Consider the following 25,415-nt stretch of genomic DNA (forward strand, 5'->3'; position numbering starts at 1 on the left):
TTCTCAGGTAAGAAAGTTAATCAAAAGTAATTGAACATTGGTAAATATGGTAAATAATCAATTCTGATTCTTGATAAGTTTTATTTAGCTCAGAGTTTCCAATAAATCATTGACAGAATCTTTATCGATTGAGTTGAGAACTTGACAATTAGCTGACAATTTACAGCACCGAGTAACAATTGATTAACTCACAATTTCCTAGAAAAAGGTACAATCGAAGACAATTAAATTAAATCAACCAGACCGAACTACAATCATTCAGATGATCACTTTTACTCCTCCTTAATTAGACCACTAATTCAATTATGATACAATTTCGTCTCAATTTGATCAAATCAAATAACGAAAATAATTTTTATTATTAAATTGATTCAATCCAGTTGATTGTATTTCCATGATTTCAACTGAATAATTAAGTTTTAATTTGTACAAGTCTTTGCATTAAATACTAGTAGATAAGTTAATATGATGATCCTTTAATATACAGCGTTTACCTGTCGTTGTGTACAGGTAACAATTGATCCTGATATCGGGTATCTCTCAATCATCGTGTCGTTTAATTGTTTTGAGTACAGTTCGGATATTACCAGTGTCCAGGAAAGGACGAAATCGATAACCATTATTGAGTCAATTGATTGATTTTCGTTTTGCTTTGGTTCTAATCGATTGGGAATCCTGTTCCATTTGAACATTAATCCGTGATAATAAATTCTGGAAAGTAGGAAATGTTTTCCATTGATTAGTTAATTGTCTTCTTAGGGTAAGAAAATGTAACTTACAAGTCAGAATAATCTGTTGCCATCTAGATACTCAGGTAAACTTTACTTGCAGGTATAAATATAATCTTCTTTGGGTTGACATTGTTCACAAATGACCTCACAACACCAACGGAATCGGCAGTTACAGAGACCTTCTTTTAGTACCCTTTGGATGTTATAACCTCTTCCACAGCATAAGTGTTCACACGAATCGGGCCCGTTTGAGGTCTTATTACAAACTCGACCCGAAGTTCCCAAAATACCCAATCGAGCATCGTTGTTACAATAATTGGGAGATTTACGAATATAAACTAAATCATCTTCGTTTACCGATTGTTCAACTTTACGACCTTTACGTCGCTTTGTGTGTCGCTTCATTCGCACAGATTTCTCGTACTTTTGTTTCAGGTCATTTCCAATTTCTGAGAATTTGGGTAAAACTCGCCAACATGTTTTCACCTCACAAGAACCAGAAATACCATGGCATCGACATTTTGTTACCATTTTACGGTAAACAGCCTAAGGTTAAATTAGAAAGTGAATTAGAAATTGAATCAAACACTATTATCGTTACATTTGAATTGGTTCAAGTTTAATTACCAATCTTCCGGCTTGATTATTGTGCAGATTCATTATTGCCTCTGGGTCATTTGGTTTCCGTTTGAGGACTTGCTCTTCCGGTGAATCAACAAATTTCTTAGCGAAACTCATTGCATATTCAATGTTATCAGAGCAGCCACCCCATTCCCACCCGCCGGTGCCCTCCATCCGCCTACTGCAAGCGCAATCAGTTATATTCCCACTGGCACAGGATTTACTCAATGTATGAACCACCCCAGAGCTCGTGATTGCATAAAAAAACGCAGTTTCTTGACTCCCTGTAACAATTAAAGGAAAACTTTGATCAATACAGATGACACTAATTGTCAATCATTTGAAGAACAATTAATTGGTTACTTGAAACCAACAATCAGCTCAGAAAACAATTAAGACGAATGGACTATGTGATCAACTGTTACACTCTAATAGAAACTGTTGATTAGTTTTAACAATTAACTCTTGATTAACAAGATAATAATTTGATTAAGATTTGCAAGATCTGCCTAATAGTCACTATTGTCTTAATATAATAATCACATCAAGTTAATTGCTTCTTATTGTAACTTTTTAATTGTTGTAATTGGTGATAACAACTTTCTTTTGTTTAAGAAAATTATTTACAATAACAATACAACAATTAAGGTGTAAATATAAAATAATAAACTGAATTGTTACTATTAGTGGTTTGATGATTAGTCATGTTGATGAGTTGATTGATTAATTAGTTGAGTAAAACAATAGGGAAAACAATAAGAAAAGTCAACAATCAATTGACAATTAAGTTAAATTTGATCAACGAGATACTGGAAATACTTGAATTGTGAATAATAAGATTAACAAAGACAATAAAGTGAATAAATTATTACATCAGAAATAAGTGATGAGGATAATCATTGAATAGTTAAGATGAGGATCAGTGATTAATGTAAATGGTTGATTAAGATGATGAGAAATATTAATAGAAAGAAATTGAAGATTCGTATTATTATTTAGGTCGAGTAAATGATTTACATCCTTTTCGCTGGGGTTTCAATTCAATTGGGAAGATTATCATGATTATGATTACAAAAAGTGACCTCAAACTTATTTCCCGAACTTCAATTGTTGTAATAACTTTCAAGCTCCATAAAGAATTGAAACAAATTGATCATTGACCTTTCAAAGGCCAGTTTTCTTGATAAGTAGCCCATTAAAATGATCGCCATCACTACTTGTATCTCTCTTGCAATTGATTTGAAAGATAATCATGATAATAATGATACTGTTGATGATTAAATTGCTCTGTTTACAATAAGCTTGATTATCGTGTTTCACTGATTAGTTGATTGTTTTGGACTATTTTTCTTTTGCTTCTTTATTTTTGTTCATCTCAAGCTTTGATTGTCTTACCTCGTTGGAGTATTTTGTTGAACATGTTGCCGTTTGCGTCGGGAGTACAATTCCAACGTTCGTGTTTGAATTGTTGTTGACACTCGGTGATTCCCTTACGTGTCCCCTCGGACACTCCAAGAACTGCCTGTGATTGTTCACGACAAGCGATTAGCTGGTCTTCAGTTAATCCGTTCACATTGGCACAAATCTCGGGGATACTTGTTAACCGGCGGAATCTTAATCCATCAGCAATCGACCAGCAATTGATTAATAGTAACAAAATTAATGAATTAATATATAAATTGTAAGAGAAACATGATGATGATGATGATGATGATGAAGATGAAGATGATGACCGATTTGCGTGAGAGAAACAAGAAGATGGGAACTCAGAGTAAGATGAACTTTTTGATGATTCTGATGAAAAGATATAAGAATTTCTTGGAGAAAACTTGAAGATTGAGTTAACCATTTTGCTGATAGAATTGATATTCTAATAATGAACACAATTAGTTGATTGTTTGGTGGATGATTAGAGTTTGACAATATGATCAGTTTGTTGTTGGAAAACAATTTAAATCAAATTGAGAATCACTTAACCCAAGAAAGTCATTTACTTATTGTTCATCCAGATTAGTTGATAAAGTTAAGAGACTGAGAAAAAAAAATAAAGACAATTATCAATTTCTTCATCTACCAAGATGATGATGATGTTAATTATAATTATTATGATTAACTAATTGTAATTAACCAGAAGATTAATTTAATTCAATTGTGAAAACAATGAAAACTCTTGAAGAAACAAAACTGACTCTTTATCAATGAGATTATTATGATGATTAAGAAAATGTAGATTATCAATTATTATTATTAGTGGAACTTGATGATTAACAATAGTAACAATAAATCACACACACAATTAAAACAGGAAACTTACAACAATTAAAAGATGATTAGTAAATGTTTCACTTTAATAATGTTACTTAAACTGTTTGGTAAAAGTTTTGTTTTTATTGATTTCCTGTTGATTAGTTGATTGTTTGATGAATTACCTTGAAAAGTAATGATTAAGATCTTAGGCCTTAGGTTAATAAATCAATTGGTTAATTGTTGTAATTGTTACACATGAATATTAATCATATTTAACAGAATTGAACTTTCATCAAACTAATTTAAGTTGAAGCAAAAAAAGTTTAACCAGGTGATTGAAATTAAGGCGGAGTTTACCTGAAGTTTAACTGACCAGTCGAGTTGAAGATAAGTGTGAATTGTAGCTTGGGTCAAGCTGAGAAATTGAGTTAATTGTTATAAATAACTAACTGGTTTCAAGTGTAATTACAATTAAATAACCATGGAAACCGAAACTTTTAAATTGTAACGCACATTATTATCAGTGCATCTTAATTGTCAGTGCAAATTAATTGTAATGATAACGGAAAATTAAATCATCTTAAGTGTCTGATTAAAACTAAACCCCTTTGATTACGGTAATTAAATTAAATCACATTGGGGGAGGTGGTTGATTGATTGATTTAAAACAAATAAGTAAAATAAGTGATGATAATCAGAGTAATTATCAATATTAATCAATGAACAAATTACTTGAACATTAATCATTGTGTTGACTTAATTGTGACAGTTAATTTTTCAAGTCACAATAAAAAGTTAACTATGAATTAACTTTGAATCTATTTTGATTGTTACAATGGTTCTCAGCGTTTCTAATTGACAATTAACCAGGAAAATTTGTTTCTTTATTAAATTAGTAGGATGATAAATCTGTTTATCTTGTTGGTAATTAAATTTGATTAAAAATGATCAATTTCTCAATAAGCGTTGAGCCTTTGATTTTACTCTTTATTGCAGCAATTAACTGTGAATACACTTTGATTCAATATTCAGTTTCAACGTCCCATTGTCTTTCATTGACCAATCTAACTGACCCATCCATTTGTGAGTCACCAAAATCTCCCAATGTTTCAGCTCTAATCAAAGACGATGTGACAATTTCAATGAGAAATTACAACTTTTTCCTGTCCATTTGCTGTTCACTGGCCACTCTGTTCACCGGCTCTTGGTCAGATTATTATGGAAGACGATTACCGATAATGTTTGCCCTTTTGTCCTCCATTTTGGCTCAATGTCTTTGCATAATTTTCTGGATTACACTTGATCACAATTTAATTTGGTTAATCTATTTGGCTGGATTAGTCTCTGGTATCTCTGGATCATCATCAAGTCTAATTGCAAACTGTTTCGGGTACACAGCTGATATAACCAGTGTCCAAGAAAGGACCAAAGCGATGACCACAATGCAATCAATGCTTTACTTGGGAAGTGCAATCGGTTTCTCAACGGGCAGTACAATGGTCAAGCTATTTTCCTCCTCTCTGTCCATTGGATTCACAGTTTTACTCCTTATTCATAGTAGTTTATTTATCTATGTACTTTGTTACCTCAAGGAATCAAAATCAACAACAGACTCGCCAACGGTCAAGGGACTATTCAGATTATCTCACATGGCAACAGTTTTCTGGACAATATTTCACCCTCGACCTGACCAACCCTTTAAACGTACATGGCTACTCACAGTGGTCAGTTGTATTTTCCTTGCAAATCTCATTTCCCATGCAAGATTTTCAATTCTTTACGTTTTCCTACGAAATGACCCTTTAAGATGGACATCAGATCTTTATGGTTACTTACAATCGGCTAATTATCTGATTGGTGGGTTTACATTACTCATTTTAGTTCCAACTGTCCAACGAGTTTATCCCAAGTTAATTAACGACGATCTCATGGCAACTCTTGGATTCGCCTCTCGAACTGTTGGTCTGATCTTCCTTGGACTGACCAAAGAAACTTTTACAACTTTTGCATCTTCCTTTGGGTTCATTTTTTCAGAATTAACTTTACCCTCTTTGAGGTCAATCGTCTCAAAAACTGTCGATACAAATGAAAAGGGCAAAGCATTTGCTTTCCTTGGACTATTATCAAATTTTACCTTCTTAATTGGATCGCAATTAGCGAGTTTAGTTTATCATTACAGTTCATCACAATTTCCTGGATTAATTTTTATCATTCTAAGCATCATATCAACTATACCATTCACAATTTTCATGATTAAATATTTTGATTTAATTAATTTCCCGACGACAACAACAACAATCAACAACCAAATGATCAATAGTAATAAAGATGAGACAATTTCTCATGTTAATTGTTTATCTAATCAACACAATCGCTTTGATAAAAGTATTGAATTAGCTAACGATCAATGTGTTCAAGAGGAAATTGAAAAACTATTAACACTCAAAAATTAACTAATTGCTGATGAAACAATTTTCTAATCAACTGTAACCACAGTTGAATTTCAAACTCATACAAACAACAATAATTAAATTCTGAGAATCGGTTAATTGTGACCAGTTAACCAATTCTTTTCTGTAGTCAACTAATTGAGCTTTTTTTTATTACAATTTCCTTTTAATTGCGTCACAATTGATTTAATCTCTGCTTCTATTTTGTTTCTGTCTAATTTAATTTACTCGTCTTTCCAGTTTCCACAATTTAGAAACCTTGTCTTAATCGCAAGGACATCAAGTTAATCTGATGAAAAAGAGCAGCAATTGATTAATTGTCTATTTGGTTTATGTTACCAACAAGTTGCTTTGTGTGCTCATTAATTACTCTGCAACCATGATCATAATTAACACGTTAATTGTTACATTTTGTGCTCTCATTTGTTTCCACAATGTTTATTGCGCTGATCCGATTGTCACAATAGCCACTGGTCCCATCAAGGGTGTTCAGAAAACCGTCCAAGGGGTCAAAGTGAACGCGTTTTATAATATTCCCTATGCAGAGCCTCCCGTGGGTGAGAACCGTTTCCGTCGGCCCATTCCGATTACTCGAAAATCTGAAGAGATTTTCAAAGCAAATCGACAAGGAAAAGCGTGCTACTCGATGCCGGTCAAGTTTATAAAGCTCGATTCTCCTTTCAATGTTACCGAAACGGAAGATTGTTTAACATTGACGATCTGGTCTCCGGTGATTAATCTTGACCCGAGTAATTTGAAGCCCGTTCTTGTTTATATTCACGGTGGTGCTTTTATTTTGGATGGTTCGAGAGACCCTCGTATCGCTGATGGTGAGATACTTTCAGCTTTGGGTGATTTTGTTGTGGTCACTATGAGATATCGTCTTGGTGTTTTTGGTTGTCTATTCACCAATTCAGATGAGGCACCAGGTAATTTACCTTTGGAGGATCAAGCTCTTGCTCTTGAATGGATCTCAGATAACATTAGATACTTTGGTGGTGATCCAAACAGGGTGACACTTTCAGGTGAATCTGCTGGATCAATTTCGGTTTCATTACACTTTATGAGACCTCAAAGTCGACCACTTTTCCATCAGGTGATCTTACAAAGTGGAGCCGTTCGTACCAATCTAAATGAGAAAATCGATGTTGCTCTATCTCGAACAGTTAAATTAGCCCAAGTTGTTGGTTGTACTGTTAATGACACAATCGAAAGTCTATCAAACCCTGAGGTATTATCGTGCCTCAGGTCAGTATCACCCGAGAGTTTGATGACCGCTTACATGGACCAAGAAGCGGAATCCGATCAAATTCAAGCAACACCTTCTTGCCTTGTAAACAAAGGTGATTTCTCACAATCTCATGCAGATGAACGTCTAGTGGCCGGTTCATTTCCGTCCGGATTTCCGATTCTAGTGACCTCCATGAAAGATGAAGGCTCAGTAATACTTCAGCATATAATGTACGAGGGACCACAAGATTTTCGAGAGATTCTCAACGGGACAATTACGCATTTTACCTCAGCCGAAGCAGCGGCCATAATAGACGAAACTTATTATTCCGGTTTACTGAATCAATCTAATTCATTTGAATCACAAAAGCGATTGTCCGAGCATTGGGTGACCTTTATTTCCGTTGTCCGTCAATATGGTTTGCCGAAAAAGCTTCCCAAACAAACAAGATCTGGACCCTCGAATATACTTATTCAAGTCCAACCTTCAGCGATATGGAGCCGCAATTAATTTTCAACAATAAATTTGGACCTCGACACGCACTTGACCTCGTCTATGTGTTTGGTTTTCCCTTGATGGTTCGCAATAAAATGACCCCAGAAGATGTTAAACAAACTGAACAAATCATCTCGATATGGAAACAATTTGTCCACGAAGGTAAACTGGACTGGTCACCTTATATTATCCAAGCATCGACGGGACAAATTTTACCTCATCAACTGGAAATCGATCCATCGAAACAAATTGGTTCAACCAAGTTCGACGATCGATATTTTTACTGTCAAACCTGGAAGAAAATTATCTATGGAGATAAATTCTGATAATTAGAAGGAACCATTTGCTCACTTTCGCTAGACAATCAACTAAATTGTGTCTCTAATTCTGTTAATCAATAGAAACATTTGATTGTTGATGAAGTTACGACAATTCCACTGGTTTTTTACCACAATTAAACTTCAAATGTGATCAGTACACTAATTAAATACTCGATTTCAGCTCTCACTTGTCTTTCCTTGACCAATTCAACTGACCAGTAGATTTGTAGATCGATCAATACTTCAGCAGTAATTAAAGACTAAGTGATTAACTTAATTGAGAAATTGAATTAATTTCATCATTCAAATGTCTCATGTTGCTTATTTACCAATTTCTATGATGAAACATTTTAATTTAATTCATTTTCTGACAACAATTAACTATCAAAAGTAAAAATGATTAGATTGTTTCTCATGGTAATTGTTTTGATTAGATAAACAATCAATTTGATAAAAGTGTTCAGTTAATCAATAATCGTTGTGTTCAAGAGGAGATTGAAAAATTAACAACAATCAATTGATTGTTTTTTGCAACTTTTTCACTTTACAATTAAATCAATAAGTTAATTTCTTTCAACGCTCAATTAACTGTATTCATTAAATATTACAATCAATATTGAAAACAGAAACAATTAAATGATTAAACAATCACAATTAATGAAAAGGATTGACTTTTAATCAATAATTCAACTGTTAGTGATTAAAATTGCGGAAATGAACAAAAATCAAGGTTCACAATTAGACAAGCAATTAATTACCAATGTAATTTTCATACACCCAAACAATTAAGCTAATTAAGCGGATTGTAATTAGGAAATCAACAGATCAATAAACTATTAATAGCAATCAAAAAAAGGAAAACAATTTAATAAAATTTTCCGTTAATTTGAATTGAAAAAAGTTCAATAAACACAGAATTAAGTTAATCATCACAATTAACTTGATTCATCTTCTTAAGTTAATTGGTTTAAATTTAATTGTGTCAACAGTTCTTGATTCATCTGTTCCCATCTCTCATTCATTTCCAAGGCTTCATTTTGTTTAATTGTTTGTTGATTATGTTAATCAACATAATTCGTATGTTACAACAATCAATAAACTTGAATAGTCAAGGTTTTGACAATTAATTGAGAAAGAGAAATGATTAACTTGATTTTCTGCTTTTTCTTTCCTTGATTAATTTTCAGTGCTGATCATCAGTAATTAACTTGACAATGGTTGAAATTTTGATCAACAAAAACGAAGGACAATTAAAAAAAAAGCTCAACCTTTAACAATTAACAATTAACATGATCAATTTCAATTTTGTTCAAGTTGTAAAAGTTAATTAAATGCTTGAACCATTTGGCTATTAGTTAATTGTGAAAATCATCTTTAAGATGATAAACTTCATCTAAATTGTTGCTGCCTGATTGTTGGTGTTTATCAATTGACTTTGATTGTTTGAGATGTTGACAATTGGCTGTTAAACAAGTTGGATTGTTGACTAATTAAATTGATTGTCGAGAGTTGATAAGCTCGGTAATTAAAGATTAGTCTTAATTGTAGTTTCTTTTAAATTGTCTTAGAGGTTTGGACAGTCTATTGGGAATGGAAATAAATTAATTCTCTTTGTTTTTCCTTTAATTGAATTAATATTATTGTTATTGGATTTTTGTGTTTTGTTTGTTTATCGTTTTAGTTTTCATGTTAGAAGGTGAAAGTTGAAAACAAAAATGATTAAGGAGGACAAAAAAGGTGATGATGATGATGTTGATGATGATAATTTCCATGATGAGAAACTTGAAGGAAATCATTCGAGGAACAGAAGATTTAGTTAAACGAAAAAAAAACGAGTGTGGTGGCTGTAAGAATTAGAAAATAATTCGTCATTCCAATGGAAACATGGAAATCATCACTTTTAGAAAAAAAAATTAATGGCAAAATGTTTAAGTGAAAAGAAAAAAATGATTAAAGGTGAAGATAAAGAGAGAGAGAGAGAGAGAGAGAGAGAGATGGAGAGCACAAAGAAATGAGAGTATTTTTGATCGACGGAAAATATGAAGACATGATTGTGTGTAGTGTATTTGTGTTTATGGTTTGTCGTGAATGAAACTGAGCTCTTGAAAGGAAAAAGTCAAATGATTATACTACATAGAGAAATGGATGTGTTGTAATAAATAAAATTCAGTGTTTACGATGAACGAAAAGAGTGAGAAGGGAAGAAAAGCAAGGTAATTGTGGAATCCATTGTGTGGATGATGAAAACTACAGTTAGTTGAGAGGTATCATTGGAAAGGAATAGAGAAGTGAGGTTATTTGCAAAAGAATAGAAGTTAGATTACTTGTGGTATTAATAGTGACAACTAATTAGTTGAAAACAAATGTCGCTGGTTGTGATGCTTAGGTAATCTTCGAGTTTCTTGAGAGATAGAGAGAGAGAGAGGTAGAAGATTTCATCCTTTGATTGTGAAAGGTCACAGCTTTTTGTCTCTTTAAACCTTCCGATTGAGATGGGATAACTCAGTCCAACGTAATGTTTGGTTCCTTTGCAATAATGATGAAAGGTTTGTATATAAATCGCCATCAGGATTAAGTTGATTCATCGTGGAGGAAGTGTTTCTTTATGGTTTCAAAAATTTGCTTCATTTTAACATAGCATATGTTGTTGTTGTTGTTGTTGTTTGGTGGTAGACCTGGTTCCAGAATAACTTCTTTGTGGTATTGGTGTGGTTGTTGATGTTGGTGGTGGTGTAGTTTCATTCATATAAGTTGTCGAAGTCTCTGATGCTGAGTTAGATTTAGGGGTAGGACTTTTATCAGCATTAAAGCATGAAAGAAGTTTGAATGTGTGCTCTTGCATTTTCATAAGCGTATCGAGAAAAGCCTTTTCTCTTCTCTCTTCTCGTTCATTCTCCTCTTTTCGTCGACTAGCTTCACGTTCGAAGCGTTCTTTTTCCAAGCTAATCCATTCGCGCATCACTTCGGTCTCTTTGGTCAAGTGTTTGAATATTCTGTCAATAAGAAGAGCCGAAGCTGTTGGAGGTGCTTCGTAATTTGCATTAGCTTGATTACCATTAGAAGAATGTTGATAGAATGCAGAAGGATTTGAATCGGATCTAAGTCTTTTTGCAGGGTTACCCGAATCTAAAGAATAAAAAGAAAAAAAATTACATCAGTAATCAATTTATTGAGACAAATGATTAATACTAATAAATTAAATGCTTATATAAACATACCTTCCCGACTTGTATGAGGTAATTCGTCGTCTTCATCATCTTTAAATAGACCAGAAAAATTGTGTTAAATCAAGAGATTCAACAATTTAGATTACTTTGGAAAAAGCTTCAACTTACCATGATCAAGATTTCTAGATTTGTCCAAATTATGCGTAGAAGTAGATGCAGAAGGTTCCCTGTAATTAGTGGAGGTTCCTTGTCTTTCACTGACTCCATTAGAATTAGGGGACATGGTATATGAGAATAGATCATCGCCCTCCTCACCGCTGTCCACACGATCATCGCCGTCCATACCATCATCAGGTCCCAGATCAAGTGGTTCTAGGTCATAATCATCATCATAGTTAAGTGCAGCCTTAACTCCATTGGCATCTTTAGCTTGATAAATTTTATGTAGAGCATCAAAAAATATACATTTTTTCTTCCTTTCTGCTGTAGGATTTTTCAAAATCCTTCGATATTCAGCTATCATATTGAAAACCCGTGTTCTAACTTGATCTGTAGGAGTAAAATAATTTGAAAGAAGAAGAGGATAAGTAAAGGGTTGATAGATGATCATAATATTGGAGAGGAAAGATTAAGATGACTGAGAGAAAAATTTACCTGCTGTTCGCTCGTAGCCATGTTCTTTTATTCTTTCAGCGATCTTTTCCCAAACATGGCGAGTTCTTTTAGAATTAGTTAACTGTCTTTGTACCAGATCTTGTCCCCATAAGGAGAGTAAAATTCTTGTCTCACTGTAAGACCAACTCGCACCTCTTTCAATAGTTGGTTTGATGGAAGATCCTTGGGAATGATGTCCACCTTCATCGTCACCCATTTGATTATAATTGGTATAACTACAGTCACTGTTGGAATCAATGGTGATAGATTTAAATGGAGATTTTTGAAAAAAGAAAAAAAGTTAACCGGTACGAGCGGAGGGTTAAGTGAAATGCAGCAAAGTGATAATCTAAATCCAATATCACTATTGAAGAGACACAGGCGAGACCAAGGAAAGTCAAACACACAGGAGAAGAGGACAAACTAAAAAACCATGTGAGAATTGATATACAAAAAAAAAAAGAAAACACAAAGATACAAATTAATAAAATAAAAACAACGGACACATGAAGGTAAAAAGTGAATCAATTTGACTGAAAATAGAAGAGTGAGTGAGTGAGAAAGAGAGAGAGAGAGAGTGAAATGAAGAGCAAGATGACAACAAAAGACACAAACAATAGGTAATATTAAAAAAAAGGAGAAAGAGAAATGAGAGAAAGGCAAAAAAACACTTACAGAGATTTAGTGAGTACAAAAAAGAGACACAGAGAGAGAAAGAGATTCAAAGTTAGCAGTTGTTGATATTGTTGTTGTGAAGAGAGAAAAAAAATCACACAGAGGCAGAGGAGGTAAAAGAGAAAGAGAGAGAAGGAAAGAAAAGAAAGAGAAAGATAAATGAAAAATTAAAGAAGAGAACAAAAAAAATAAAGAGTTGAATTAATTTAGAATAGACTTAATGTAGATTAAAAGTGAATTCCAATTAAAAATGGATAAAATATTCCAAACGAATGATATAATTACCCAATTAAATTACAATTAATTGAAAAGAAACACCAATTAAAGAAAGAAAAACATGCGGCCAACAATCAATTTTAATTCTGTTCCCTCAATTTGGTTGTTTCTTTTTCTATTCTCAATTAAAAAAGGGACCGATTAGTCATTACATCTCGAAAAAGAACATTTTTTTTCTATTAGAATCAATGTAAACCTTTTTTCTATTCGATTGCAATATAGTAACACAGTTGAACGGTTAATTGTCTCTCAATTATTTTATCTTCTGTTTCCTTGCCTTCTGTCTTGTTGTAATTGGGAATTAACAGTTAGAGAGAGAGAGACAATTTTATGAATGGAAGAGAGAGAGAGAGAGAAGACAGAAAGATTTTTGTTCTTTGTTTGATTTCCCTCCAATCCGCGGTGGAAGAGGAAAAGGAGGCGAAGAGAGTAAATAAATTGGTAAAAGAGCTTAATCACTTTTTAACTCTCACTCTTTCTCTTCATCTCTTTAACATCCATTTCCCTTTCTCTCTCTTTCTATTTTCTATCTTCTTCTTCCTTTCTTGTTCTCTCTCTCTCATTAAGCTGTTCATCATCATCTCTCTTCTTCCATCTTTTGGTCAACACCCATTAAAACTGTAAACCACCATTTGGAATTCACTGTTTTCCTCAATTACTATTACCACATTTAAAAGGAATCCAAAAGTGTTACATGGAGCAGGGATGATCAGGAAGAGGAAAATGATGAAAAATCGCCAATCAAAATCATCCAAAGACTGGTCATTAACCATTGGAATTTTATACTCAATAGGAAAGATGAAAGAATCAGTTCATTTCCATTACAAACATCATGGAGAATTTTCTCCTCCTAATCAATACTAATTAATGTGTTGATACTTTTATCTATTTCTTGACAGAGAACGAGACACAGAGAGAGAGAGTGACAAATATCTCTTCTTAATCAAGATTATCATTCGAGTTTAAATTGATTATCATGAGAATTTACCCTTTGATAACTAATTTGGAAAATAGTTTCTATCTGGTTACTATCTCTTCATTCAATTGAATTAAAAGTTTCTCAATCGATCGGCTGTGAAATTAGCTAATCATCCAATGATTATCTTTAGCTTTTTCAAGCCAAATCGATTTAAATTCCAGTCAATTAGAAGCCATTGGTTAATCTAATTAAAAATAGTTGATTAACTGTTTACATTTCCCATCAAGAGATGGCGATGTTGTCATGAGAACTCAAATTCTGTAGTCTCGCCATCTAACGGTTGATTAACTTACTATTCAATCACAATTAACGAAAGTTGAAAGTTAATTTATTGTGGAAAATTTAATCAACTTTTTTTTTCTTTGCTAATCAATTCATTGGAAACTATTGATTATAATTAGATTTCTGATTCAATGATTAAATTTAATCTCTACTCAAAATGTAACTTGGAAAAAACTGAGAAACTTATCATCCGATTAGTTGATTAATTATAATTAATGAATGAATCATTTGGAGTTCACCTTGATAATCAATGTCAAACGACAAGTTGATTATTTATTAAATCATCAACCCTGCGAATTTGTTGATTATTATAAGTTCGCAATTAAAAATCTTTCAACAATTAAACTTGTTTCAAATTTAGATTATGTGATAATCTGAATCAATCAACAATTAAGCTGACGTGAAATAGTTAAGCTAATTATTATTATTCTAATTGTTTTTTTTTCTTCTATCTGGTTGCCAATCAAATTGTAAATCAACTGTTCGCTCTCAATGAGACAATGATTAACAATTAAGTTGACAATCAGTAAGCAATTGGAAAAACAAAATAAAAATGACAATCAAAAATCAGGTCGATCACATTTAACTTGTTGATAATCAAGTTTAATTGTTGAAATGAATCATCAATCAGCTGATTATTAATTAACAGACTGTAGCACAAGGATAAACACGAAAATGATTAAATAAAATAAAAGTTAATTAGCTAAATCAAATTAATCAACAAAGTAAAACATAATATTTGAAATCAACAAAGGGAAACACCAAAAGCAAATCACCAAATATAAGAATCATGTTGATGTCAATGAAAACGCACAAAAAATTAACCTAATCACTGATCGTTGATTACTAAGGTTAATTAACAGGTAACTTACATAAGTAATTTGAATTAATCAATAAGAAGAATAGAAAATTAAATTTAATCAATTGAAGAAAAAAAAATTAAAAAGGAAAACCAAACAATCACTTGTTCACCTACACAGAGAAATTAAATTTCTAATTTAAAGACAATTTAAAGTTAACCACTGATTAGAATTAAATTATTCCAAATTGGTGAGACTTGCAATTAGTAAATTAAGTAAATTAAAAGAGAAAAAATCAAAACAATTAAGAAAAAAACCAAATTAAGAAAAGAAAAAAAAAGGTAAACAATCAACAAATCGGTTAACAAGTAAAAGAGAAAACGAAAAAAAAATAATATTTTTCTCTTTCTTTTTCTCTTTCTTTTTGTTCTTCTCACGTGTAACTTGTTGTTTATACTTTTCCATGAAAAAAAAAATTGAGTTACTTTCATTTTCGTCTTCAAATGGTTTCCTTAATTACTTTACAATCTAAATCACGGTTAAGGTAAATTAATAAATTCTAAATAACCAACAATTGGATTAAATTTCTTCATTTGAATTGTGTCTTTTTCCCGTTCGCCATTTTGAATTTCATTTTCTCTTCTCATTGTTGTTTACAATTAGTGTTAATCTGTTTGTCTCTTCACCTTCATGTCAATACAATTACAATTTGGAATAATTTATTTAAATTAACCCATCAAATCAACGGGATCAACATTTCAATAATTTAATTGTGTGTGAGTGTTACTCTTGATTACAAACCAGTAAAGTGAAAATCTTGATTCACTATTAATTTTACCTTGAAATGGAATAGAAAAAATAACAGTTGTGATATTATTTAGTTAACTATCAGTGATTGTGATTATTTATTTTCCACTGGAATCAAGATCATCAATTGACACCAACAACAATTATCATCATCATCAACTAATAGAAGAAAACAAAACAACAATAACCAATCAAATTAATTAATTAATCATTCATAGAGATTAATATAACTGACACATCACCATATTTCTCATTTGTTATCCACATTGTGTTAACCAGTTTCTCTTGATTGTAATCACTTTTCTCTTGTGTTTAATTGAATCAACAACCGAATTAACATCATCACCATCAACTTCCTCCTTCTCTTTCACTTGTATTCCAAAATTCAAGGTTTTCCATAAATTTGCCAATAGTGGAAATCATGTTTTTCCTGGTTAAGCTAATGAACGACCAATAGAATTAATAACATTATAATCAAAAGGATCAAAAAAGAAAAGAGAAAACCAAAAAGCAAAAATTCTTTTTGTCGAACTTTTTTTTTCTATTTGGAATATTTTCTTTTTTCTTCTCCTTCCATCTTCATAATCTTTGTTAATTTGTTCGCATCACCAGTTGTGTCTCTAATTGCTAAAAATACGAAATAACCTCAATTCTTTCCATCAGATAGACTTGTTGACTCTTTTTTTCTTCGCCTTCTGTTCCCATGTTAATCTCTCAGTGAATCAAAAGTGTAATTTTAATGGTTTTTTTGTTCTTTTCTCTAGTTAATTATGTTACTTTGTTTTTTCTCTTTTTACTAATCTTATTATCTTTCCCCTTTTATTTTGTTCTTTTTTCTTCTGTTTTACAGGCACAGTAGTGGATTTAATGTCTAATCAATTTGGATTTTCTACCAAAAAAAGAGGAAACAAATTCATCACAATCCATGTTTTCGTTATGATGATACTTGTTCTCAACCACTAACCAGTCACCTTTACCTTTACACTAATTTGGATCTCAATCTCTCTTTTCTCTTGGTTATTAATTAGTATTTTTTGTGGTTTTTGTGACTATTTAACTGTCAACATGAAATCCAAGGTGATTCACTAATTACAATTGTCTTAATTATGTTTTGCTTCATCCCCTTTCTGTTTCATCTCATTGTGAATTTTGTTGTTCAATTGTGATAATCATCTAATCCAACTCAAAGCAAAATGTGAAAATTAAGTGATTCAGTTGAATTTTATCAGCATCTTCATCTTGAACTACAATATTATCATGACCGTTATTGTTTTTCTTTCTCATTCATTGTTCTCACTTTGATTGTTGTTCAAGCTCATTTCCAATGCTTATCATCTCATTTTCTATCAACCATCTGATACTTTCTTCCATTGGATTCAGCTAATTAGTTTATTTCTTCTTCTTTGAATCATTAACAGAAAAGTTGGTCATCGATTCTTAGTTCAAGTAAAACCTGTATCATGAATGAGTCTGATGTAGATCAGGCCAGTGTTTCTGGTACGGTCAACAAAGGTTTCGTTGATATACCCTTAGGTCAACTTGAGAATCAATCTTTCGATGAATCGCCTAATAAAACAGGTAAGAAAAATTCATATCTTTTCTCTCATCTTATATCTATTTCAGGAAGAAAGATTAATTTCCTTCCATCTCATTTTATCCTTCTTCTTTATTCATCCGTCAAATTTCAGATAATTTGATTCCTTTCACGAGGATTCATTCAGTGCCAACGGCTTTTTATCTTCCTTCTGAGCCAACATTAATTCCAGAAGTTCCTATCAGTGCGAAGTTCATCGAAACCACCGAGGCACCAAATTCCCATTATATCGACCAATACTTGTAAGTAGTTGAAGATCCAAGCAAATGTATTAGAAAAAATTAACTGAATCATATTTTAAATTGCGCTAGATTAACTTGATTAATATGGGAATTAAGTTGATAGTAAATTTGAATTCCATTTTTAATCAATTCAAGCTCAGTTTTCTGTGCAAATTGTGTGTCTCGTGTAAAGATGAGTCTCAGATTATCAATCAAAATCGTGGATTGAATCTAGAAATGTCAGATTGACAATTAAAATATATTTATCATAAAATCGATTAGTATGAATAAAAACATTCATTAAAAGAATCATGAACTAATCGCAATTAACTCTACCCCAATAAATTTTGCTCGGACCTTGATAAATATGAGAAATAAATATCAACACAAGTAAAAAGAAGTTAATTTATTAATACAACCGATCAAAAACAATAATCGCTTGATTTATTGCCACAATTAAACTAGTTAATTTCATCTTCTAATTTGTTCCATGTCTGGTTTCACTTTTTTCCCCTTACAGATACAGTTATGAACTAAATCATGGACCATTTACCTGGATTATTCGTAAAAAGCACAGTAATTTTCTCTATTTACATCAACAGTTGAAACTTTTTCTAGCAACTTTATCCTTACCATTATCTTCGAGAGGTAAAAGTGTCAAACGTCGTAGTGTTATGGATACAAGTGGAACCAGGAAAGGATTACCTGAAATCTCATTCAAACCTGATACATTTTTAGCACCTGAAGAGCTTCGCAATCGACCAGTGAGTTTAATTTATCATTTGCAATGGAAATCATTCCATCACAAATAATTGTTAATTACATATTATTATGAAATCGCATCATCCTATTCAACATACAAAAGCCTAATCGCTTATTCTTACTTTCAACATGTAATTGAATTTAACCTTGGTACTCAATATTTTTCATGTTACAATCAAATGAACAGAGAGTATATTTATTTATATATCTCATCAGTTGAGAGACAATCAATTTATCAATTGGGTCCAATGATGTTTTGTTAACTTCGTGTCAATCTCTTGATTATTGACAGACGTTTCCATCTCCAATAGCATTTTATACACTTCCCTAGTAATAGTAACACTCAAGTTGATAAACAGACAGCAGAATGAAACAAAACTTATGATTTATTGGTAAATTGTTGTTAGTCACTGGCAAGAAAATCAATTTATAATAATAATCATCTGAAAACCTTTGAGCATCTTTTGATTGAGAACAATTTGTTAACAAATCTATCAGGACTTCTCACTATTCAATCAGTTTAATCATTTTCCATCTAACATCAATATCCAACTCTTTCAATTTATCCAACACTAACTTACCACTTAATCTTATTCACTATTGAAAAAATCAACCTTAAATTGTACAATTAACTTAAAGTTTAACGACTTATTTTAATGCTACAAATGGTACAACTATTACTTGATAGTAATTAACTATTTTCACTTAATGTTTACGATTGTTACCATTAACTGATGAATTTGTTTGGTTAACTTATCAAATGAATAAGTTAATCATGTTTATGTTGAGTAAATTCATAGAAATTGATATTACAATTGATATGCAATTGAAGTTCAATGTACCAATTCAATTGTAATTATTTTAATTGTTTAGTTCCACTAACGTTTAACCCTCTCAATTAAGTTTTATTTCTTTAATTTCATTCTAATTAATTTTTTTACTATTTATTTATTTCTTTTCTAATTTCATGCTTCGTTTTTCCCTATTGGTTTAATTATTATTACATCAACTAATTGGTGATGAAATGGTTATCAGAAAATGCTGGAAGAGTATTTAAACGCACTGCTATCTATTCAAGGATTTCGTGAACACGAGTCAACCCTTAATTTCCTTGAGATCTCACGACTATCATTTGTTAATCAACTTGGACATAAAGGGTTGGAATCATTTGTCCAGAAAAAAGATGGTGGTCACACTATGGTCAATTGTTGTATTCGTGCCAAATATATTTTCTCAACCATGGCCATGACCCAACGGAAACGTTGGTTACTCTTAAAAGATTCATTTATTGCCTATTTACATCCCACTACCGGTTCAATTCGCTGTGTCCTCCTCATGGATCGTCTATTCAGTGCAATTTACGATCCCAAAGTTACTGGCGATTTGTACTCAGTTCGAATAACTAATTTATCTCGAGATCTTGATATTAGATGTTGGACCAAAAGACTTGCATCTGATTGGAGTGAGACTATTAACCGAACTGCAGCTACTCTGGGTAAGGATTACACCCAACCCAATAGATACGAATCATTTGCACCTTTACGTCCTAATACACCCTGTCAATGGTTCGTCGATGGTGTTTCATATTTCGAAGCAGTTGCCGCAGCGTTAGAATCAGCGAAAGAAGAAATTTTCATCACTGGTTGGTGGTTAAGTCCAGAAATCTATATGAAAAGACCAGTAATTCATGGTGATACATGGAGACTGGACATCATTTTATCTCGAAAAGCCTCACAAGGAGTAGCTGTTTATATTCTTGTTTACAAAGAGATCGAACTTGCCCTGCAAATAAGCAGCTTATATACGAAAAAAATTCTCATGGGCCTACACCCAAATATCAAGATTCTCCGTCACCCTGACATCGTCAAAGGAGCAACAATTTTCTGGTCTCACCATGAGAAAGTTATTGTTATCGACCAGCAAATAGCATTTGTTTCAGGTATTGACCTTTGTTATGGACGTTGGGATACATATCAACATCGTCTCACCGATTTAGGCGACATCTCAAGTAATAGTGACTTTAAAAGTGATAAATCAAGTGATAGTGTTAAAGAAATCAATAAAAATGGTGAAACAAATAAAAAAGTTGTTGGTAAAAGTGATAATCCAACTTTATTCAGTGTAACTTGTGCCTTAATGAATGCAAAGCACAAAGAAAATCAAGCCAAAGGTGTTGATAAACCATTCAAAAACTCGGTCAGTTTTCTAGTCTCTGGATTAAAAGACAATGAGTCAAGATTAAAGAGCAATGAAATAGAGCCAAATGGTAACAATAACAATTGTAATCCAAGTAATACCAACGATAACAGTAATCAACGTCCAACTGTTAGTTCACAAACGCTAAATCGTGTTGTCGCTGTAAGTTGTTCCTATTGAATACAAATACATTTTTCTCTCTCTTTATTATCTGAATTAATCAACGATTAATGATCTTCTAAGAAATAAGTGTAGACATATTTCAATCTTATGAACCTAATAGAAATTGTAGCATGAGGATAATAACCAGAACTCTGAAGATTTTATACAATTTGTTCCATGAAATAATCTTCTTCCTCTTGATATCTTTCCTCAGAATTTTTTGATATTGTACAAGAGAGAGAGAGAGAGAGAGAGAGAGAGAGAGAGAAAATAAAAAATTCTCAATTCTCTTGACATTTCAGTGAATCTAATCTACTTAGGACAAAATTAAACTTGAAAGGATTGTAAATTTTTCTCTCAATGACTTTTTCCTTCCAAAATCATTCTTATTCTTCTCGAATACCCTGCTAACTATTTTTTTCCAGTCTCATTGAACTTTTTTTTCTTCTCTTGTCTTGAGGCTAACCTATTATTTAGAAATGATAAAAAAAACAGAATCACTTGAAAGATAGAAATCACATTGTAATTGAAACTAATTATCCAATTGAATTGTCTTTTACTATCTATGATAACAATTAATTTCACTTTGTAAAATAATCTTGCTTAGTTTTCCTCTAATCTTATTTTTCTTAATCTTATTCTTCTCTTATTAAATAACAACATGGAAAAAAATTCAACCATCTTCACAATGATATCATGTTCGACCTTTGAAAATGTTTATTGGATAGAATTTGAAAAAATTTCGACGTCACACAATAATTCGTAGAACTTCATCTTTAGATTCTCTTGATGATATTGAACTTTCCGAGACTGAAAAGAAAGTTGCCCTGAGGCGAACCCCGAGTGAACTTGGATTGACCAATCTCTCTGGTGGGAATAAACTTTGGATTGGTAAAGATTATTGTAATTTTATTGCCAAAGATCCTTGTGATTTTAATAGGCCCTTCGAGGACAGTATTGATCGGCGAAAAACGCCTCGAATGCCTTGGCATGATGTTGGTATGGTGGTCGAAGGTAATGCAGCTCGGGACGTCGCAAGACATTTCATCGAACGTTGGAATTTTACCAAATGTCAAAAGGCCCAATTTCACTCAAAATATGACTGGTTATGCCCTAAATCGACTAATGATCTTAACATGCCATCAAAATCGACGGAAGATGAACCTTTATACGCAACAATATCATCGTTTTCATCATCAGCTGAGACTGATGTTCAAAATCAATTAAATCAGACTAATGATCAGCAACAAGTTCTTTGCAGTTTCCGAGCTGAATGTCAATTGGTTCGAAGTGTTTCCGACTGGTCAACCGGAACCAAGTTTACAGAATCATCAATTTACGAGGCATATATTGACATAATTGACAATTCTCGTCATTATATTTACATTGAGAATCAATTTTTCATCACCAGATCCGGAGGATTGAAAAAGTATCCACGAGAAGTGATTAATGAAGTTGGTGAAGCTTTGGTGAGACGGATAATCAGAGCTTATCGAGCTAATGAAACTTTCCGAGTTTTTATCATTATTCCCTTACTACCAGCGTTCGAAGGCGAATTGGGCACATCAACGGGCGTTAATTTAGAAGTAATTACTCACTGGAATTTAAAATCAATTTGTCGTGGTAATGATGCTCTTCTTCAACGATTGCAACGAGAAATTGGTGATACAACAAAATACATTTCGTTTCTCTCTTTAAGAAATCACGATGAACTTAATGGTAAACCTGTTACCGAGTTGATTTATGTTCACAGTAAAATTATATTAGCTGATGACCGAGTAGCACTTATTGGTTCATCTAATATAAACGATCGCAGTCTAACGGGATCTCGAGATAGTGAGGTCGCTTGTGTTATCCGTGACACCGAGATGGAAGATGGTTTAATGAATGGTGAACCTTATGAATGCGGTAAATTTATTGGATCACTTCGTCGATATCTATTCCGTGAACATCTTGGTTGTTTACAGATTAAAAGTGGATCTAAATCATCACGAATCGATGTTCGTGACCCCATTTCGGATGCATTTTATTTTGATACTTGGCTAAAAATTGCCCACAAAAATACTGAAATTTATGACCAAGTATTTGGTGTTATACCTTCAGATGAAGTTCACAATTATGAACAATTAAGACAACGGAAAGCAACACTTTGGCTTGTCGATACAAATATCGAACTTGCTAGAACCAAAATTGATCAAATTAAAGGTCATCTTGTTTGTTTTCCTTTCAACTTTTTGAAAGATGAAAATCTTGAGCCTAGTCCAGGGACCAAAGCATCACTCGTGCCCTCAACAGTTTGGACCTAACAATAATTGGACTTTATATTCATGGACAACTAATCAAATTAACTAACAAAATTTTCCTGTGATAAAAACTCTATATATTAATATAATGATTAATCAAATACAAACTTGTCAAGTCAACAGTGAGAAATATATCTAATATTTATCATGTTAGAAGATCTAAAATATATTCATCATCTAATAAATGGTATAAGGAAATGGCAGCAGATTGATCAGCAACAATAATAAGAAGAAAATCTCATGATAAAATGACCACGAGAAAAAAACGAGTGAACCAAAGGAGATCAAGATGATTCTTAAGATGAGAAGAAAAAAATCCCTAGCAAGATACATTGTACATTATATGTATTTGGAATCAAAGTCAATCCATCCAACTGATGATAATCATTTTCATCCTCAGATCATTTCTCCTTCCTTTCCAAGAATCGACCATAGATGCAAAGGATAAGAATTCTGAGGAAGAAAAAAAAAGAGAGTATTCTCAGGAACCGTTTGGAGATGGAAAAAAAATCACAGATCAAGAATCCATGAGAAATGAAAGGAAGAGTTGAGAGAAATCAAGAAGGAAGAGAAGAAAAAAAGTAAAACAATCTCCATCTCCACGACTTCTCGTTAAGCATAAGTGACCCCTTCATCTCAGGTCATCTCATCTTGATGATTACTTGACTGTGATTATATTTTTTCTCATCCTGCTGCTGTTTCTGCTGATTCTAGTTGCAATTGCATCTGATTTGGTTTCTTTTTTTTCCTGCCTGTTCTCACTTGCATTTCCTTTTACCAAAGATCAGAAACCTGTGATGATGATGATAAAAAGTCAAGCCATGTCAAAGGAGAAAAGAGAAAATCTTATAGTCAAAATACTGAGAAAATATTTCATACAGTTTGAAACAGAAAGATGATTCGATGGAGAAACAAAAAAAAACTTGGAGTCAGTCAGAAAGATGAAGCTGATGATGATGGAGAAAAAATCAAATCAAATCAACTAAACCTTCTTGAACTGAAATTACTTTTTACTATGTTTTCACTCATGACATTTGCTGTTAATGCTACTGTTGATGATATAATATCAGTGATATTACTGCCTTTCAAATCCATTCCTAAATATCTTCTAATATCCTACTTTTTCTCGATTTATCCTTCCCACTCCCACTCCCAATCTTCCTTTTGCCTTGTTTTTGCAACTTTTACTCTGGTCAAGCATTTTTATCCTAAATAGGGAAGGAGAAGAAAAAAAGATTCAAGAATTAACTTTTTATTGAAGGAAAATCACATAATCATCACGCTATAAGTCAATGTACCTTTTTGTACTCTGTAAATTCACAATGCATAATAGCCTTAAGCAGTTGTTGCTGTTGATGATTATTTGAGTAACAACTTGATGATTGGAAATCTAACTGAAATAATCATGGATTTTGCGATTTATATACAATGTACTCGAAGAGGATGACACAAAAACGAAAGAAAAAAAATCACACCAATGGTTGACTGAGAATCAATTGACTTTTAATACTAGACAATTATCTTGGATACAATTTTCTCTGGACTCTTTTTTTTCACGAACCAATGTCATCAAAGTGAAAGCAAAATCAAAACAAAAGGGAAAAAGAAAGAAAAGAAAGAGATGGAAAAACAATCATTGCTGATGATGATGGTGATGAAAAAACAAACGGATACAATCAACTAATAACACTTAGTGATCTCATCAATCATCATCTGGTATCTTTGGTCCTGCTTTGACATTTGGACTCGACGTGTTTCAATATTGCCTCATTGGTTTATCTCTCTTGATTTCCAATTGTTTCATAAAATAATTTCAAAAAATGATATTTGCTCAGTCACATATTCACAGGAATCCATAAGTGTTACATGAACCAAAGATGATAAAGAGGAAGAAGAAAAGAAATCAAATCGTGAGACTGTCATCATCCATCCAAAGGGAGACATTCAAGACAGTTGAATATCTGTTCAATATTCAAGATATAATAATTTCCATTGTAAAATCATTTGTTGATTTATTTATTTTTTCCTCTTCCCAATCAATACAAATTCATGTGTTAATACTATTTCCTGTTCCATGATATTCTGAATTTTGCCTTTTTTTATTAGCATCTTGATGCCAAATCTTTGGAAACACCGTTTTATTTATAATCACAACTACAACTGATTAACATGCAAATTAATTGTATTTTGATGGTTTTCATCTTTTAACAATCAATCTGATTGCAATCAACTCTCTCGTCCTTTTTGTATTATTTTAATCATTGTCATCTTATCCCTTTATCCCTTGTCTTATGTATACCAACAATCAAGTTGATTGCCAATCAAAGCAAATTGTATAATCTTAGGTTCTCATAATAATGGTTATCCATTTAAATAGTCAACTAATTATCTCTGGTGAAAAATAGAGATGATTTTTTTTAATTGTAATCATGTGAAAATTAT

The 25,415-nt window shown here is 32.2% G+C and overlaps 5 protein-coding genes across 8 annotated transcripts; 3 read left to right on the forward strand and 2 right to left on the reverse strand.

Moving 5' to 3' along the window:
* Positions 1-224: 224 nt before the first annotated feature.
* On the reverse strand, positions 225-3,954 carry LOC128386145 (protein Wnt-7b-like). The gene is made up of 4 exons (XM_053345133.1): positions 2,748-3,954; positions 1,359-1,636; positions 780-1,277; positions 225-711 (listed from the first exon to the last, which is right to left on the reverse strand). The coding sequence occupies exons 1-3, from the start codon at positions 3,199-3,201 to the stop codon at positions 822-824; spliced, it is 1,188 nt and encodes a 395-aa protein (XP_053201108.1). The 5' UTR covers positions 3,202-3,954; the 3' UTR covers positions 225-711; positions 780-821.
* A 366-nt stretch (positions 3,955-4,320) lies between these two features.
* On the forward strand, positions 4,321-6,183 carry LOC128386143 (proton-coupled folate transporter-like). The gene has a single exon (XM_053345131.1). The coding sequence runs from the start codon at positions 4,544-4,546 to the stop codon at positions 6,050-6,052; it is 1,509 nt and encodes a 502-aa protein (XP_053201106.1). The 5' UTR covers positions 4,321-4,543; the 3' UTR covers positions 6,053-6,183.
* A 107-nt stretch (positions 6,184-6,290) lies between these two features.
* Positions 6,291-8,372, forward strand: LOC128386140 (acetylcholinesterase-like). The gene is given in 2 exon segments (XM_053345126.1): positions 6,291-7,641; positions 7,644-8,372. Coding segments are annotated over 2 exon segments (1,671 nt in total). The 5' UTR covers positions 6,291-6,428; the 3' UTR covers positions 8,102-8,372.
* A 1,333-nt stretch (positions 8,373-9,705) lies between these two features.
* LOC128386146 (uncharacterized) lies at positions 9,706-13,000 on the reverse strand. 3 transcript variants are annotated; one of them, XM_053345135.1, is made up of 5 exons: positions 12,877-13,000; positions 11,917-12,280; positions 11,431-11,811; positions 11,314-11,352; positions 9,706-11,221 (listed from the first exon to the last, which is right to left on the reverse strand). In XM_053345135.1, exons 2-5 carry the CDS (start codon positions 12,131-12,133, stop codon positions 10,725-10,727), a joined length of 1,134 nt encoding a protein of 377 aa, XP_053201110.1. In that variant the 5' UTR covers positions 12,134-12,280; positions 12,877-13,000; the 3' UTR covers positions 9,706-10,724. The 3 variants fall into 3 exon arrangements, with proteins under 3 accessions (XP_053201110.1, XP_053201109.1, XP_053201111.1); XM_053345134.1 differs by having other exon boundaries at positions 11,917-12,339; positions 12,592-12,971; XM_053345136.1 differs by lacking the exon at positions 11,314-11,352 and having other exon boundaries at positions 11,917-12,339; positions 12,592-12,974.
* Positions 13,001-15,392: 2,392 nt separating this feature from the next.
* On the forward strand, positions 15,393-25,411 carry LOC128386135 (phospholipase D2-like). 2 transcript variants are annotated; one of them, XM_053345120.1, is made up of 7 exons: positions 15,393-16,465; positions 16,586-16,812; positions 17,154-17,313; positions 17,424-17,571; positions 18,071-18,314; positions 19,348-20,670; positions 21,399-25,411. In XM_053345120.1, exons 2-7 carry the CDS (start codon positions 16,801-16,803, stop codon positions 22,974-22,976), a joined length of 3,465 nt encoding a protein of 1,154 aa, XP_053201095.1. In that variant the 5' UTR covers positions 15,393-16,465; positions 16,586-16,800; the 3' UTR covers positions 22,977-25,411. The 2 variants fall into 2 exon arrangements, with proteins under 2 accessions (XP_053201095.1, XP_053201096.1); XM_053345121.1 differs by having other exon boundaries at positions 15,393-15,704.
* The last annotated feature ends 4 nt before the right edge of the window (positions 25,412-25,415 follow it).

Source organism: Panonychus citri, unplaced genomic scaffold, assembly GCF_014898815.1.
Source record: "Panonychus citri isolate SS breed McGregor unplaced genomic scaffold, ASM1489881v1 Contig00063, whole genome shotgun sequence".
Lineage (NCBI taxonomy): Eukaryota > Metazoa > Arthropoda > Arachnida > Trombidiformes > Tetranychidae > Panonychus > Panonychus citri.